General features: G+C 39.1%; 3 protein-coding genes across 4 annotated transcripts; 1 reads left to right on the top strand and 2 right to left on the bottom strand.

Annotated features, from left to right (window-relative positions):
* The first annotated feature begins 1,916 nt into the window (after window positions 1-1,916).
* Window positions 1,917-7,049, top strand: ldhbb (lactate dehydrogenase Bb). Of its 2 annotated transcripts, XM_073472074.1 has the most exons (8): window positions 1,917-2,091; window positions 2,455-2,591; window positions 4,313-4,430; window positions 4,572-4,745; window positions 4,821-4,994; window positions 5,080-5,197; window positions 5,771-5,894; window positions 6,882-7,049. In XM_073472074.1, exons 1-8 carry the CDS (start codon window positions 2,037-2,039, stop codon window positions 7,047-7,049), a joined length of 1,068 nt encoding a protein of 355 aa, XP_073328175.1. In that variant the 5' UTR covers window positions 1,917-2,036. The 2 variants fall into 2 exon arrangements, with proteins under 2 accessions (XP_073328175.1, XP_073328174.1); XM_073472073.1 differs by lacking the exons at window positions 1,917-2,091; window positions 4,572-4,745 and having other exon boundaries at window positions 2,463-2,591.
* Window positions 7,050-9,236: 2,187 nt separating this feature from the next.
* On the bottom strand, window positions 9,237-12,721 carry LOC141000944 (spexin prohormone 1-like). The gene is made up of 5 exons (XM_073471831.1): window positions 12,703-12,721; window positions 11,074-11,151; window positions 10,925-10,984; window positions 9,452-9,535; window positions 9,237-9,353 (listed from the first exon to the last, which is right to left on the bottom strand). Exons 1-5 carry the CDS (start codon window positions 12,719-12,721, stop codon window positions 9,295-9,297), a joined length of 300 nt encoding a protein of 99 aa, XP_073327932.1. The 3' UTR covers window positions 9,237-9,294.
* Window positions 12,665-16,028, bottom strand: golt1bb (golgi transport 1Bb). Its single transcript, XM_073471773.1, has 5 exons — window positions 15,895-16,028; window positions 15,095-15,186; window positions 14,817-14,995; window positions 14,639-14,720; window positions 12,665-13,241 (listed from the first exon to the last, which is right to left on the bottom strand). Exons 1-5 carry the CDS (start codon window positions 15,917-15,919, stop codon window positions 13,203-13,205), a joined length of 417 nt encoding a protein of 138 aa, XP_073327874.1. The 5' UTR covers window positions 15,920-16,028; the 3' UTR covers window positions 12,665-13,202.
* Between the last annotated feature and the right edge of the window lie 330 nt (window positions 16,029-16,358).

Below are 16,358 nucleotides of genomic sequence, written 5' to 3'. Positions count from 1 at the left end.
AGACTTTGTAGGGGATGGAGAGGCTTAATCAATTAAATCCAGCAGGCTGCAGCCTGACAGAACAGCAGGAAGAGGAGCAGGCACACGGTACAACACAACAAGTGTGAGTCTGATCGAGTGTTGGAGAAAGGACAAAGACTTCACTCAGAGCAACTGGACCCTCGAGACAACAGGTGAACATCACGATTTTAATTGTTTAAGTGGAAATTTGAAGATTTAGACTGGATATGGGAGGATTTTGGTTTCTGGTGCACTCGTCCAAACTTTTCTCTATTAAGTGTCAACAGCAGAATTTGTTTTGTATGCGTCCTGCTGTTCATGCTCTCTACTCCTTGTGCAAATTTAAGGCTTTTTGGTGCTTTTCAGCCTCAATAGAATTGCAAATTAAATGTATTTTAGTCATCTATTCATCCATCACGTATAAGTGGGTCAACCTACAGTTTTTTTCATCACTAGCTGTGACAGCTTCCTGTTTCTCTGTTCACTAAAGATAAACGAAAATAATAGTCGTTTGCGTTTCTTTTCTTGAGGTGTTTTATGGATTGTTTGCTTGAAATGTAGTTTTATTCAGGAGCTTGTGTCTCATCAAATATTTACCCAGATAAATGGAAGAAATGTTATCAAAGTTCAATGTTTTGCAGAAGGTATTATCCCAATAGCAGGGCTCCAAATTAGCACCAGCCACCAGCCAAGAGGCTTGTAAATTTGCTTCACTTACCAGCCAAAAAAAACAGGTAGTCTACTGACTGGAAATTTGAACATTCACATGCTATTTTGCTGGTGACAAAAAGGTTACCTTTGCACCCTGCAATAGTTGAGTAGTTGTACTGAAATTGACTGTTTATAAGGATTTTAGATTGCAGTTTTCTAATGCTTAAGGTGTCTCTGCCACCTCTAGTGCACACTGTCTGTGTTCAAGTTCAAACTCAGTCACACACAAGCACACACAACAGTTTTGACATTAAATTAATTTTCTGTTGGTGCTGTGGTGCCTTGATCATTCATGTATTTTTATTTTGGGTTATTAAAAGTCATGAAATCTGCTCTCCCCTCCGTGTCCTTGCAGACTAAGCCACCTCGTTAATGACTGCTTGTGTTTACGCGCTTTGAGCGCACATTGCTTTAATCCAGTTTCACTTCACTCTGGGCAAGTGAATGGACAGTTTTACCACTGCACTTTCATTCCAGAGGGAGATGGCTTGTTTTGACAGACAAACAAACATGATTAATTTCAGAACTGCTTCATCAACAACTGTTAATTTAAAGCAGTAATCTCTTGCACAGATCACAGTATGTACAGTCTGCAGCATAAAGTAAAAACAGTTCCCTAGATGTGCAACGTGCTGAAATTCAGTGGCAGCTAAATCATGAATAATTCAGATTTCTACATATCTGTTATTTAACAGTATAGTAGTATTATAGTTTTAATATGTTTTTATTTAGTCATTTATGTATTTTGCACACAAAAAAAAAGCAGCAGAAATATAACAACAAGGGAAATGAAAGCAAAACGTGCAACCCTCTCGAGGCTTATAGAAGAAATCTCACCTCCACAAAAACAAGCAAACGAGCAGCCATAGGAACCAGAAGAGCAGATATAAGATAATGCATTGTACTGTACCTATTTATAAAACATTTCTTACACTGTATATAATAGAAGTAATTTGTTTTTGTTCTCCAGATTCATCTTATTAGATACAAGGTTAATGTTTGTAGTTCGGGTGCAGCAGATGGAGGCCGCGTTAAGGGATTACTGTAACTCCTTTAACAGTCTGCAGTCAAGTTCGCCATCCGATTATAGTTCTCTGTCCTCTATTTGGGGAGGAGGGTGGAGGGAGGCAGAGGAGAAGAGCTCTGTGCAGCTCACAGCTCCACAGTCCGGCCCAGAGTCACATGCGCTCTGTGCTGCCGCTGCAGCTGACTGGATACCTGCCTCTACTGTCTGGACTGCACACACAGTGACAGAAGGAGGTGTTGTGGATGCAGAGGGTACGCAGCTCTGTGAGAACACACCTTAGGTATCCATTCAGTCTGCCATGCTGATCACATGGTGGTATTTATACCTCGCAGCTCGGAGCATCGCAGAGAAATGCAAGTATTGCTGCTGTTGTTTTTGTGTGTGTGTGGCTGCTTGTCTTTTCAAGGTGAACTCTGAGGAAGAACGATGTGTGAGACGGAGCTCAGTCAGTGTATTTTCTTTTTTACTTGTAATGGATGTAGATTTCATGGAAGTCATGCTTCCATTAGTGAGATAAATGTCAGGCTTAATTTGTAATCCCTCTACGCTCAGAATATCTATGCTATGTCTCCAATGCAGTATTTATGAAGTTCGAGCACGCAGCTCACTTTCTGGATGCAGGACTGTTCCCCTCAGTCGTGACTGTGTTTAATGTTCGTGACAACAGTCTTTCCTAAACACGAATACTCTTCTCTTTCTCCTCTCTCCCTCCTCAGCACTGAAAATGGCCTCAATCCTGCAGAAGCTGATCACCCCGCTGTTCAGTGGTCCTCCTGAGCCCCCCAGGAATAAAGTGACAGTGGTGGGCGTGGGCCAGGTTGGCATGGCCTGTGCTGTCAGCATCCTGCTCAGGGTAAGAGCACCCCTGCTTCTCGCCTCTGCTCAGATTACATGCCTGCCTGCTGGTGTCACAGGATGGGGTAATACCCAGGATCCTCCTAGACTGACACTGGATTACTGACCTCTTGGTGTCTGATCTGGCTTTTATCCCTTTACTGTCCTTGTTAAGGTGTGGTGACAATGACAGAGAAATGGATTTGTCACCAAGAGGGAAAATCCACAATGACTTTCCGCTAAAGTAGTTCAGCCTGGCTTCTCTTCTTCCTCCTGTCTCCAGAGTAACAAATCCTTTTAATTAAATGTTCTTGTAGGCACAGTAGCAAAGTGCAGGAATAGGTAAACAAGTAGTATAGATTTATGATCAGGTTCTCATTTGATATGTGACCAAGCGTACACAGGCATCCTGTTTTGCCATCTGTTCCTATCTCTCTTTGAGACAATTCTGCAATAAAATAATATGATTTCAGTAATTTGCCATAATTTATGCTCTATAAATAACTGATTGTCATCTTTGTAAAAGCGGTATAAAATATAAACAAGGTAACATATTATGTGGTTTTATGGGAGAACGAACATGCAGAAAACTGTGCTTAAAATGACCAGTGGATGTGCCAGATGGAGGCCCTTGTAACTAGGGCTGGATATTGATACTAAACCTTATGCCTTTAAGTTTAACCAGAATAACTCCATAAAAGAAAATATCAAGAAACAAGGAAGGAAATATTAAAAGACCCACATTTTTTGTTCTCTCCAAACCTTGGAGCCCTGAGGAAGACCTAATGGTCGGAACATGTTGGCTTTCTTTAATGATTTGGCAACAACGATAAAAGCTTTTTAATATTTCCTTTCTCATTTCTTTTTTGGACTCCATTGCTCGCTTTTTGAATCACCCCCTATCTCATAAAAACTGACTACTTGTATAGTTTTGCTTGCAGCTATTCACTGCAGCATGTGATTGGCCTATAACCACCATACAATCTGTGGTGTGACGAAGTCGAGTGTGCTGTGTTTGGCGGAGTCGGCAGTTCAGCTTGCTGAGATGCCACCAAAGTGTCCAAAAATATGTTATTGGATTTTATTGAAACCAATATTGCATTAGGCAGGCTCTAACAGGCAGGTTTGTTCACAGTAGAAAACAAAGGCATCAAATGAAGAACACCATTCCCAAACTTAAGAATGACGGGGCCCAATTGGGAATCAGAAAATCGTCTGGGGCCCACCAAACACACGATACTAAGATGAAGCATTTACCTAAAATAGATTTTATTGTAAATACAGAACAATACTATGTGAGCATGGGCCTACGGCAAACCAGTGAGAAGAAACAATCCATCCAAATACACTTAACAATTTGTAAACCTACACGTCGCGTTCAAACTACAGCTTGAATGATTACTGTGACATATTTGAGGTGCAACACTGAATACAAATAGGTCAAAAAACCTAAACCTAAAAAAACCTAATTTAACTTCCTTTTCTCAAGGCCCACCTGCAGTCTCTGTGAGAATCATTGCTCTATTTGTATATTGGTTCTGGTATCGTCATTTTTCAAACAATACCAACCCCTCACTCCAACACTGTGTCTGGTATATATTTAGTCCCTAAAAACAAACAGCTTAAACTTGGTTAGTGAGGTGAGTTCAACTGAAAGAACAGATATGTTGCTGAATGAGTGGATTCTGAGGGGAAGCAGTTTTTGTGTGTGTCCTTCTGAACTTTCCTTGGTGTGTGCAGGAGCTGGCTGATGAACTGGCCCTGGTGGATGTAATGGAGGACAAGCTGAAAGGAGAGATGATGGACCTGCAGCACGGCAGCCTCTTCCTCAAAACACCCAAAATAGTCGCAGACAAAGGCAAGTCAATACCTCAGATGTGCCAAGAAACTCAATCTCAACACAGTTCAGATTTGAATATCGTTATTTCGATAGAAGTCTTAATCTCAGAACTTTTTAACCGTGATGACAAATCTCTTCTTCTTCCTCGTTGTCTCTCAGACTACTCTGTGACAGCAAACTCCCGCATCGTGGTGGTGACGGCAGGAGTCCGTCAGCAGGAGGGAGAGAGCCGGCTGAACCTCGTCCAGAGAAACGTCAACATCTTTAAACACATCGTCCCTCAGATCGTCAGATACAGCCCCGACTGCATCATCATCGTGGTTTCCAACCCAGGTGAGTCTAATGCACATTTGTTCATTCTTTCTGACAAACAGTGATCACCCTCTTAACATCAACACTCTTCAACAGTCGATGTGCTGACTTATGTGACCTGGAAACTGAGCGGCCTTCCCAAGCACCGCGTCATCGGCAGCGGCACCAACTTGGACTCGGCACGCTTCCGCTTCCTGATGGCCGACAAACTGGGAATCCACGCCAGCAGCTTCAACGGCTGGATCCTGGGAGAGCATGGAGACACCAGCGGTGAGGATTTGTGGGATTTCTGCTAACATGTTACTGGATACAGACTGTGACTGTGTGGAGGGTGATGGTCTCACTGGTGTTTTAGTGCCTGTGTGGAGCGGGACAAACGTGGCTGGAGTCAACCTGCAGACGTTAAACCCGGACATCGGCACCGACTGCGACGATGAGAACTGGAAGGAAACCCACAAGATGGTGGTGGACAGGTAGGTCAGAGTTCACCTGGTCTGCTCACATTTCCTTAACTAATACAGAATTTTTAGATGTGGTGTTTCTTTTGAGCATCGGGTCATAAGTCACTAACTAAACTAAACACTAAAAATCACTTGTCTCAGTGGTATCACACATTGCTTAAACTTTATATCATCTAATTTCAATACTTTCATTATAATCTTCACATATAAAAACAGAGACAAAAGTGATTTTCATATTTATTTAAGCCATATAGCCCTCCTCTGTCTCATATATAAAAACAAGTATTGCATTGGTATGAAAACAGGACATTATTTTTCAGGATTTAAAACAGTGAGATCATCTTACAGTCAGTGACTTGGCATAAATATCAATTTACATTCAACACACTCTCCGTCTGTCTCCCTGTGTCTACTGTCGCTCTCATCTGGACAAAAACAGCAGTCTTGAGAGAAAATCCTCTTCTAAGAGTTTATTTCAGTTTATTTTTAGCACTTCTCTTCCAGCTTATTAACATTAAAACCAACTGACTCGAATAAATCCAAACATGAATCAACATTAGACATGTTGTGTCTTGTGTCTCTCAGTGCGTACGAGGTGATCAAACTGAAGGGTTACACCAACTGGGCCATCGGTCTGAGTGTAGCTGACCTGACAGAGAGCCTCATCAGGAACATGAACAGGATTCATCCAGTTTCCACCATGGTGCAGGTAAAGGCTGCTCACACACACAGTCATTTTCACAATTTATTGCATCTCTAAAGGTCTCATATTGTAGAAAGTAAGACTGTCATGTCAGTTCTGATTATAAAACAGGTTATTTGTTATATAAATACTGTAAAAGTATAAAAACCCCTCGTCATATTATGCTAATTTTCAGGTCCATACTTTTATTTGGGGGTCCTAGTTGAATAAGTTTACGAACTTAAATTTTAGAAAAAACACATTATCTTTCTCATATGGTGCATTGCTGCAGCATCCCTTTTCACACTGTGTCTTGAACGCTCCATTTTAGCTGCAGAGTGAGACATCTCACCTCTCGGGTCATGCCTAGCGAGGCAGTGCGATCTAAAATAACACCGCTACAGCAGTAGCAACTGTATGTCTGCTGGCTGACTGTTACACAGTGACATGAAGTTACGGAAGTAAAGGCTCGACTCCAAACCAGGTGTTTCAGGCAGTGCAGGAGCAGTGTTTTCTGTGGGGGAGAGAAACTCCCTTTGGCTTGGACTTTGGGCTTTTTCACTTTGCAGACCTTTTACATGCACAGAAATGCAACATAACACAATAAAGGAAAGGCAAAAACCCCAAAAGCACAATATGACCTCTTTAAAGTGGAAATTCCAATTTAAGTTCTTCTTATTCAAGGTGAATTTTCAAAAAATCTGATTCTCAGTGACAAACTTACACTTACAGCCCTTCACTTGAATGACCTGAGTTTGTGTACATCAATATGATGAATTATACATGCTATATGTAAGAATCTTTGTTAGGTAGGTGTGAAATTAGTAAGTAATAATGACTTTCAAGTCTTTGCATTTAGATTCAAAATGTGACTTACAAAATGTTATTTTTGGGATTCAGCCTTTTTAAATATGAGCATAAGAATTTTTTTTTTTTCTCTCTGCTGACACTTTTCTCTGTTTTTGGGATGTATATTCTCACACCGACAGTAAGATTGTTGTTCATTGTGTTCAGGGCATGTATGGAATCAGTGACCAGGTGTATCTGAGTCTGCCCTGCGTGCTGAACAGCAGAGGCGTGTCCAGCGTGGTCAACATGACCCTGACAGATGACGAGGTGGCTCAACTGCAGGCCAGCGCCAACACGCTGTGGGACATCCAGAAGGACCTGCAGGACATCTAACTGAGCAGCAGGGGACGCTGTAGCTGCACCTTCCAGACTGCTCATCACCTACAGTATTATCACTGTGCAGTCACTAAACACCAGACAGCTCCACCTTCTACACCTTCAGCCCACTGCCCTCTGTAGATTCACAGGCGTTGTTAAATACCCTCACTTGTAGCTGTAGGTGTCAGTTTGTACACGTCTGCTCACTGGAGATGAAACGTGACATCAGCTGAGTCAAGTGCTGCCCTGACTCATTTGTCCTCGACTGTGTTGCAGTGTGGGAACACTCATGTCGCTCTGATGTGTAATAAAGTTTGTTGTTGCCCGAACAGGAAGTGCATGTGTCCAGTTATTCAGTGAGAAGGGGAAAGCAGAATTTACATGTTATCTCTGTAATGCCGTCGAGCCTCGGTTCAAATTGGTCAACTTGAACCAGCTTTGAGAAGCAGAGGTTAAAGTTATTTCACTGTTAACAAACTAAGAAATGTTTTATCATTTATAAATCAGTTGCGACTTTATAATGGCCATACAAATAATGTTTACAGACAAACTACACAGTATTTATTAACCATTTTCAAAGTATTATGGACAGCAGTTGCAACTTCACAACAAACAATTGCTTAATAGATGGTTTATGAAGAATTTTATTGTTAACAGTAAAATAATAATAAAGTTTGATTAACTATACATTTGCCATTTATTAAAGGTGCAATATGTAAGGATTGGACACCTGTCAAATTTAAACTCAAAACAAATAGAGGGCTGCACCAAAATAACAGCTGCTAATTGTAGCCACCTTGGCTAGTTAGCTCAGTTAGCCTTGCGGTTAGCGGTTTAGACTGGGAGCTCAGGGACTGGGGGACTGTTATTCTGTTTCTCCACCAGCACATTTGGCCTTACCGATTCAAACCAAGCCACGACGATTTGCTTTTCCATCACCAGGTTTGCTCCGCCAAGTTGAGCCAAGCTGCGCCAGCGATGGTCCTGCTCCAGAGACAAGCGCGATCCCCACTGAATGAGTCACAGAATGATGATCAAAACTCAGACAGAAGGTCTTTGAGTAATTCATTTGTGTCAGTATGTTTTTTGTTTTTTTATTATATGAGCCCTTTAATTAGTCTGTTTTTCAATACTCTTTACAAGGGACAATTAGACTATTAATAATTGTCTAAATCACAAGGTGACAAAAGCTTTAAAGTTGTTCTTACTGTTTACAGAAAGAACAAAGGAAAGTTTCTTCAGGAATATATCACATGTCTGCATTCTCCTTATCCATGTCCAAGAGGCAATTCGAGGGGGATGTCATCTCCCCTGTCCAAGTAGCAGACAGGGGTAGAGGGGTTGTTTAGTTCGATATGCTCGTCTCGTCTGTCTAACTCATTGATCTTTTATCTGAACTGATGTTTGTAACAGTTGGAATCTATGACCCCGATCATGGCTCCATGATGAATCCATCCCCCTGTTATAAACGAACAAATCACCTACTGTCTATGTCCATCCTTAAATATCTATATGGACAGCCAAAATGTGCATCAGGTTTGCAGGGGAATGCAGACATTAATCACATGAAGGAGAAACATTGTTAAAGACGATGCAAAATATCAGCACAGTTGATGTTTCCTCTCCCAAATCTAACAGATCTGAAATTTCTGGTTACATTGACTGTGTACGAATGAAAAGCCTGTTAAAGAATGAGCTGGTGTCAAACAAAAATCAGCACAGGTTTGTCGAAGCAGGAAACAGAAAACGCCGGTTTAATTAACAAATTGACTTTTATCTGGATTAAAAGCTCGACTCTTCTACATGTCAGCTGCTGACCTTTGTTTGACCGAGTCATGACTGGTTCAGGCTGCCATTTCCAATAAGACTCACTGAGCCGCCTCTCTCAGTGACCTCGGCGTAGACAGTGTGATGATGAATGGTGTTTAGCATGGTGTTAATCACTGGTGGGGTGTGAATGACTTAATTGTTGCCCCAAGCTGACAGACTCTTTTTTTATTATTATTTTTTTTATTCAATCGATAACAATATGCAGGACCGTGAAGGGAAATCCGTCCATTTTGAGGATTCTGTTCTGTCTGTAAGTTCATTAATGAGTAGGAGATGTGATCATTCAAGTCCAGAAATAATTGAACAGTCACAGCTCACAGACAAGGCAAGGGAGTTTTATTTATACAGTACGTTTAATGAAATAATTAATTATACTACAGTGAGAAGTGACACAAAACATGATGAATACAAGAAAAAACACGTGAACATGTCAAAAATAGTTCAAATCAAGTTCTTGTTCGTCTGAGTATTTGTCTGGATTGCCTCCACCTGAGGAAGAAAATACATTTTAAAAAAGGTTCAGTTCAAAACATGAAGTTGCTCAGTTGTTGGTGAGGCAGTGTTGGAAATAACTTTCAGGGTTTTACCTTCTTCCACGGCTCGCTGCAGCAGCTCCAGAAGAATCGATGACAAAGACAACCCGCGTCCATCACTGTTCAGGCTGTGACTCACTGCAGAGAGACGAAGACATTTAATAAAGGAAACCAGATACAAAACCAGGAACCATGAAAGAAAATACAAACATAGAGGAGACATGTTTGTCTGTAAGCTGACATTCATTTTTGGGAGAAAAAGTCATCATATCAAACTGATATAACTGATAAGACTCTTAGTACAAATAACTCATTATAAAGTGTTAATTAGTTAATTTTAAAAATGGCTTTATTGAAGGTTAATGAATCATTTATGTTATATATATTTATATACTTTATAGCTCACAGACAGTGTAACCTATTAAAGGTGCACTATGTAGTTTTTGTAATCAGAAGAGAAAAATCTTCATTGACTGATTTTTTTAAGCCTTAACAAAGTAAATAAACAAACTCTCTTTGTTTTAATTACCGAATAAACAAACTGACATTAAAGGACAACACAATTTCATACTGTTTTACTTTGTTTATATTTGGCGGACCCTGCCAACTTTCTAGCTAGGGTTCTGGGGACCTTATTTTCCTCTGAGGATAGCTTGTTTATTCAGTTATGGGGAAAAATAAATATTTCTGAGTATTTCTGTATTATTACCTAAATAACATTGTAAATATTAAAATCCTCAGTCTGAATTTCTTCCTTTTTTTTCCCAAAACTACGTAGAACACCTTTTGGGTTGTGAGGTTGTGAAACATCCATCTTTCAGGACCATCATTTATAGTAAAGTATTCAGATCAAGTCTGCGGTTATTAATGTCAACAAAAAAAAACACATCACATTATCAATTCAAGACATAAGAGCTCAGATAAAGAGCCTTTTTAAAATCTTTAACAGTCGTTAACATGTGAGATTTTAAGCAGTGTAATGTACGAGTCATTATGAGGTCAGAGTAGATAAAGATAGATAAAGGAAGAAAAATTGCATGAGGGCACAACAAAAGGGCAGAGTCACGATAACGTTGACCAACCAAGTAACAGCCATCAAAACGACACATCCACTACTTCAACACCATGTCAGTCAAATAATGTCAATAACACACCTGCAGTGTGCATCTCAGTTTCATTTGTCAGGTAACATTTCTTTAGTGAAAACTATTTTCAGAACTTATTTGAAAAAATTCTGCTTTTGAAAAGTGATAGGAACAAAAAACAAAGTGGTGGACACAAGTCCTCAGAGTCCCCAGTGTATGGCTGTTTTCAACCACAGGTGTTTCAAGTCAATAAAAAGGTTCAAAGTTCAATAAAAAGCACTCGTTAATCATTAATAACCGTTAAGTCAATAGTTAACTTGTAAACCCCTTTCAAAGGATCACTTATTATGAAGTGATAAACCTTTAAATTACCAATAATAATACAACGCCACTGTTTACATGACATTATTTTCCATCAGCTGAAGAGCTTCACTACACTCACCTGAATGTAAAGTGTCTCCTTCCTCTCTGTTGGTGCGCTCCAACACTGAGCGGTGTCCCTCTGTAACAGATCAGCATTCAGCAGCGTTTAATTCAACCGGGCAGATCAAAACATAAAAACAGTTTTAAATTTATTTTGCAAATTCTTACGTGCTCCCTTCAGGTATAAGATGGCCTGAGGAGTCCAGTTTCTCCGCTGAAAAGTGACAGAAAAGAAAAACAGTTTGTCTCAGAATTATGTTTAAATTCATCTTAAACATTAAAGAGGAAAATCCACTTTGACCCACCTGTGGTGCACTCCAACACTGGCTGACCAATGTCACCACAAGTAACGAGACAATTAGAGACATTGTTGAATCCTGTAATGACATTTAATTTAATTAAAAATAGCACAAACAGTGCAGTTCATGATTATAGGAATAGAAGAGAAGGAACAACACCACCACTATTCAATAAATAGCAGTTATAAGCAGATATGAGGACATTTTCAAGTGTTAATTATTGCAAAGTGTCTGTCGACAAATATGACCTCTCTTTAACGAACTATTTTTATATTATTGTAATAGCATTTTTACTACATTATACGCCAACATCCACTCATGAGTGTTAACAAAAACATTAATAGACTCTAATTTCTGCTTACAACCACATTACAATGTGTTATTAACAGTATATAATATGTTTGTATACTTCTTATAAATGCTAAATTTATTACATTTTAATTTTAATGGTAACACAATCTTAAGAGAAATTTGCATGTTGGCTTTCTTGGATATTTTAGGGAAAGATAAAAAAAAATAATAATGATGATAATAAGAAGAAGAACAACAACAACAACAACAACAACAACAACAACAACAACAACAAGAACAATAATAATGATAATAATAATATAATGAAAATAACTTACTGTTTAATTGAGTTGTTGCTCTCCTGCAGGCTGCAGCTTGTCTTTGATTAGTGCTTCAATCCTCCTCTGCTGTCACATTATAAAGAAAACAAAGCAAACCACCTCATTATACAGCCCGACTGATGAGCGTGACAGGTAGTTTAATTACGTCATGTTGGGAGTGACAGGTGTTGTTAAAAGTGTCACTGCTTGTTAATCAGAGCGAGAGGTTTAAACTTTTCTGATCAGCAGAGTCTCTTCACGGGGTCAGCGCCAGATGACGTCACCTCTGAGGTTTTTATGAATGAAGCTGATGTGATGACAGCGTGTCAGTGAGAATGTGGGTGTAGACACCTGTGTCGGGTCAGTCAATGTGTTGATGGTTTCCATAAAAAGCTGGCAAACAAAACAACATAAGTGTGTGTGTGACAGAGAAGGAGAGCGATAATAATCACATAAATTAAAACTTTGATATGTAGTTAATTCTGCTACACTGTTTTTTTTATGCTTACTGTAAATACCGATTAAAAAATGTTAAAATGGTGGACTGAAGCGTTAAAATATAATGCTAATATTATCATTGTACATCAAATAAGAGACTAAGAGGATGAGTAAAGCTTCTTTTAATTATCAAAGGCATATTTCAATAAAAATGCTACATGAACTGAAACTTTTACTTATCTAACTTAACTAAAATTGTTGGATTTGTGAGAAAACTCAAAAGCTCTTTGTTGAGAATGACACTTAAGCAATGGGAGTTAGTACCCACAGTACTTTAAACCAGGGTTATTACACTAAAATACTGGGTGGCATAAAAATCTGATCTCTGCAGCGAAAAAATATAAAAACACATTTATAAAAGACACACTTTATTTCAAGTATGCACTTACAAAAGTTACAGTAAAACATGTCCATAACAAACCTCTTCAACCTTTTCCACAGTTCAGGTTCAACATTTAGCTCAACATTATTTACTTTAATGTACAAAATTCCAGGAACAACTCAAACAAAAAGCTCTCAGTGACGGTTGAGGCACACGATCTGGAGAAGTGGACGCTGTGAAGAGCTCCTGACTCTCCGCTGAATTAATCCAGTGGTCCCAAGTTATCAGTCCATAAATATCAGACTGGAATGATACAAAATGGGAGACCTGCTTCCAGCTTTTAAAATGCAAAAAAGAAAATAAAAAAAAATCTCTTTGTAGCGTCGTCCAAGTCAGATAGAAAAAACATCATGAAGTCAGTCAAACGTCCGCAGGTACAGTTGTGTCTTTTGTGCAGGAAAATGTTTGGATTCACAGTTCTGGAGTGGCAACGACCAAAATATACAGTCACTAATAGAGACTATGATAAATACTAAAACTCTCCTCTGGCACAAAAACAGCCCTCTGTTATACCATATTGTTGCTCTCCCCAATCTTATCCACCAGCTGAAAGAGAAAAACAAAACAATCCACAGTTAGTTTTTACAACTTAAACTGATTCTGATAAAAACACAAAGAAAAAACTTAAGATATCTGTGAAAATGTTTCATTAACTGAAGATCTAAACAATATTAAAGGGTAACTTAGACATTTTTTCATCCTGAACACTATTCCCTCAAGGATTTTCTTTTTTGTCCAAGTGATTAATGAGGACAGTTTCAGAAATGAGTCCAGTGTTGAGTGAGACTGCTACAGCTGCAGGCAGTTCTGACTTCTGACTTGCAATGAAACGCACCATTTCTACTAGATCAGTAAGGGAGAAAACCTGCCTACCTTTAATAAAACCAGGTGTTTTACTCTTTTCAAGGCATTGAGGATCAGGGTTTCTTGGTCAAATTGGGATTCTTACGTATTTTTGTTGCTCTGGACAGTAGCCAGGCTGTTGTTGTTAACGCTGTCTTTGTTGAATAAGATCCTTCACTATCATTATTGTCAATGACACCGGACTCCAGTTGCAGAAACAGTCATTTTATCATCGTAAAACACACTCAAAAACAACAGAAAATTATCCATTTCTTTTGACTTTCCCACAATCAATTGAAATAAACCTTTAACTCACTGCGTTAGATTTCAAAATATCAGGAGAGGAGAGAAACAGGTGGGAAAACAGTGTGTAGAACCAGAATATTTTCACATCTAATGGATTGAATTAAAGGCTTATTTCAACCAAATAAGAGCATGATGTTGGCACAATTAGATATCGTTTAACCCTAAATCAAGATTTGGAAACCACTGAAAAAGAAGTTTTCCATGAAGACTATTATATTCTGATAACTGATCCTGGACACTGACAGTCTTCATAAACTTACAAAGGTCTCACACAGACAGCAGACTCTAAAGAGAGGAATCTCATGAGGCCGTTTTAAATACAAGGGAGACACTGTTATCAGGCTAGACAAGAGAGCGACTGCCAGCTCTCGCATTTCAGTACAAGACCTCCTATCAGTGTTTGTAACTAAGTTTTCTAAATCCATACAGATTGACAGTCACTCAAATTCAAACTTCTTCCAGAGCTTCAACTGCATCACTCAGTCTGGATCTGATGAAAGCTCTGACAAAAGCTAGTTAGATTACTTTGTCAAAATATTAGCATCAAGGTCTAGTGTTGTAAACAGCCTGTGAATACAGTGTTTTTCAGGATTTATCTTATGTAGGATGTTGTAGCAGCAGCTTTATATAAAAAACTCCCTCAAAAGTATTAAAACATAAAATAACATAACAAGGACTGAAACAGAGGTGACTAAATATTCTTTGTGATGAATTAGTCATCTCAAGCAAGTTTTACATCTCAAATAATTTATATTTTTCAAATTTCAAATCATCGATTGTAATGAAGTACTTACTGAACTGATCCCTGGTAAGCTGAGCAAAACGCCGAGCACTGGAACTCGTCTGATGAAGCCGACTGCCACCGGGAAGAATCCCCTGTTAATGAGAGCATCAATAAGGTGAGACCAAAAATTAAGACTAATTCAGGATAGTGATGATAAGGAGACCGTTTTATTTTCTGTTTGAGCTGACCTGAATAAGAGGAAGAACCCGTAGATCTCCAGAACGACTCCAATGATCGGCCAGCCGATCAGAACAATAAACACTCCTCCCAGGAAGAAGGTGGTGGCTTTCGCTTTGTGTCTCTGGAAGAAGAATCTGAACGTTCGCTCCAGGCCGATGACGAAGGAAAGGCCTGAGACAAACAGAATCTGCACAGAAAGCAAAGACGAACAACACGATCACAGATGTAACACGTCTCACAGATCATATGAGGGAGACGTTGGTGATAGAATTACTGATCAACTCACATTTCCAATGGCGAGGAGAGCTTTATCAAAAAACAGCATCATCCCAAAGAAGAGGAAAAACACACCGAACCCTGTCAGCCCCATCCCAATTTCTGGAGGATTTAAGAAACAAAACACTTATAGCTGTAACATCACATCATAAACTGTTGTTAAAACTGAGCAGCTGCAGACACTAATATCATTACAAACAAAAACTACAGGAAATAAGAACAGGACTGCGTTAACAAAAAACAACTTTAATCTTCAGTATATGTGGGTGAGACTAAATAGGTTTTGCCACACTGTTTATATTAACATAGCTACCCTTTAGACATCTCTGGTTGTATCAGGTTATTGTGGGTAATGTTGCAAATCACTGCGTATGACTGCCAAATCCCAATATTGTTTTTTTAAAAACATAATTATGAAAGTGAAAATCATACTACATGCTAACACTTTCATGCTAACATTACATTTAGTCAGCAACATTTTCCCATTAAAAGATTAATCGAAACAGTTTTTTTAACCTGTTGATTTAAGTAATTAGTAGTAACAAGTATGTAAATAGATTAAGATAATAAAAATAAACCAATAGATGATAAATGGAAGGTTCTTTGGAGAAAATAAATGACTTATTTTTCCAATTTATCCACAATTATTTCTTCTTTTTGAAACGGTGACGTGCTGCTACATGACGTAGCATCGCTCTCAGCCAATGGCGTTTGAGCTGCTAACCTCGTACATTTAGCTAACCCCGGGCTTTACACACAAACAAACACTGTACAGACAAAGAACAGCGTGAAAACATGACCCGGTCTTACTTTGTGAATCCGTGAGTGAAATCATTTTGGCAGCAGCAGGAGGATTTATCAGTTCACACAAAGCTCGCAACGACTCTGACCTGCTTCTTTGGCTGTTAGCGGTAACTAACTGATGCTACAGGAGCAGCGATGAAGGCAAAGCTAGCGGTTTGCTGCTACGCCACGTCACGTCATGTTACGTCTTCCGGAGCCACGCAAGCGCGTATTCCAACAAAGATCGTTGAAAGATGGTTCTCTTGGTCCAACCATCAGTTGTGTTTTTGAAAGCTGAACACATGCTTGTTACTTTGTTGGTTAAGATTTACATAAACTATAGAATAAACTACCCAACAGAACATGAAGTAGGTAAACTGTCTCCTCCTTGATCTGCTTAACATCACCACTCTGCTTGTGCTTTAATATATCAGTAATCTTTAACACTGATCTGATACTCTGCTACCTAAGAACTCTCTGCTCTGTATGGA

Source organism: Pagrus major, chromosome 8 (assembly GCF_040436345.1).
Source record: "Pagrus major chromosome 8, Pma_NU_1.0".
Taxonomy (NCBI): Eukaryota; Metazoa; Chordata; class Actinopteri; order Spariformes; family Sparidae; genus Pagrus; species Pagrus major.
This window is presented reverse-complemented; position numbering and strand designations above follow the sequence as displayed.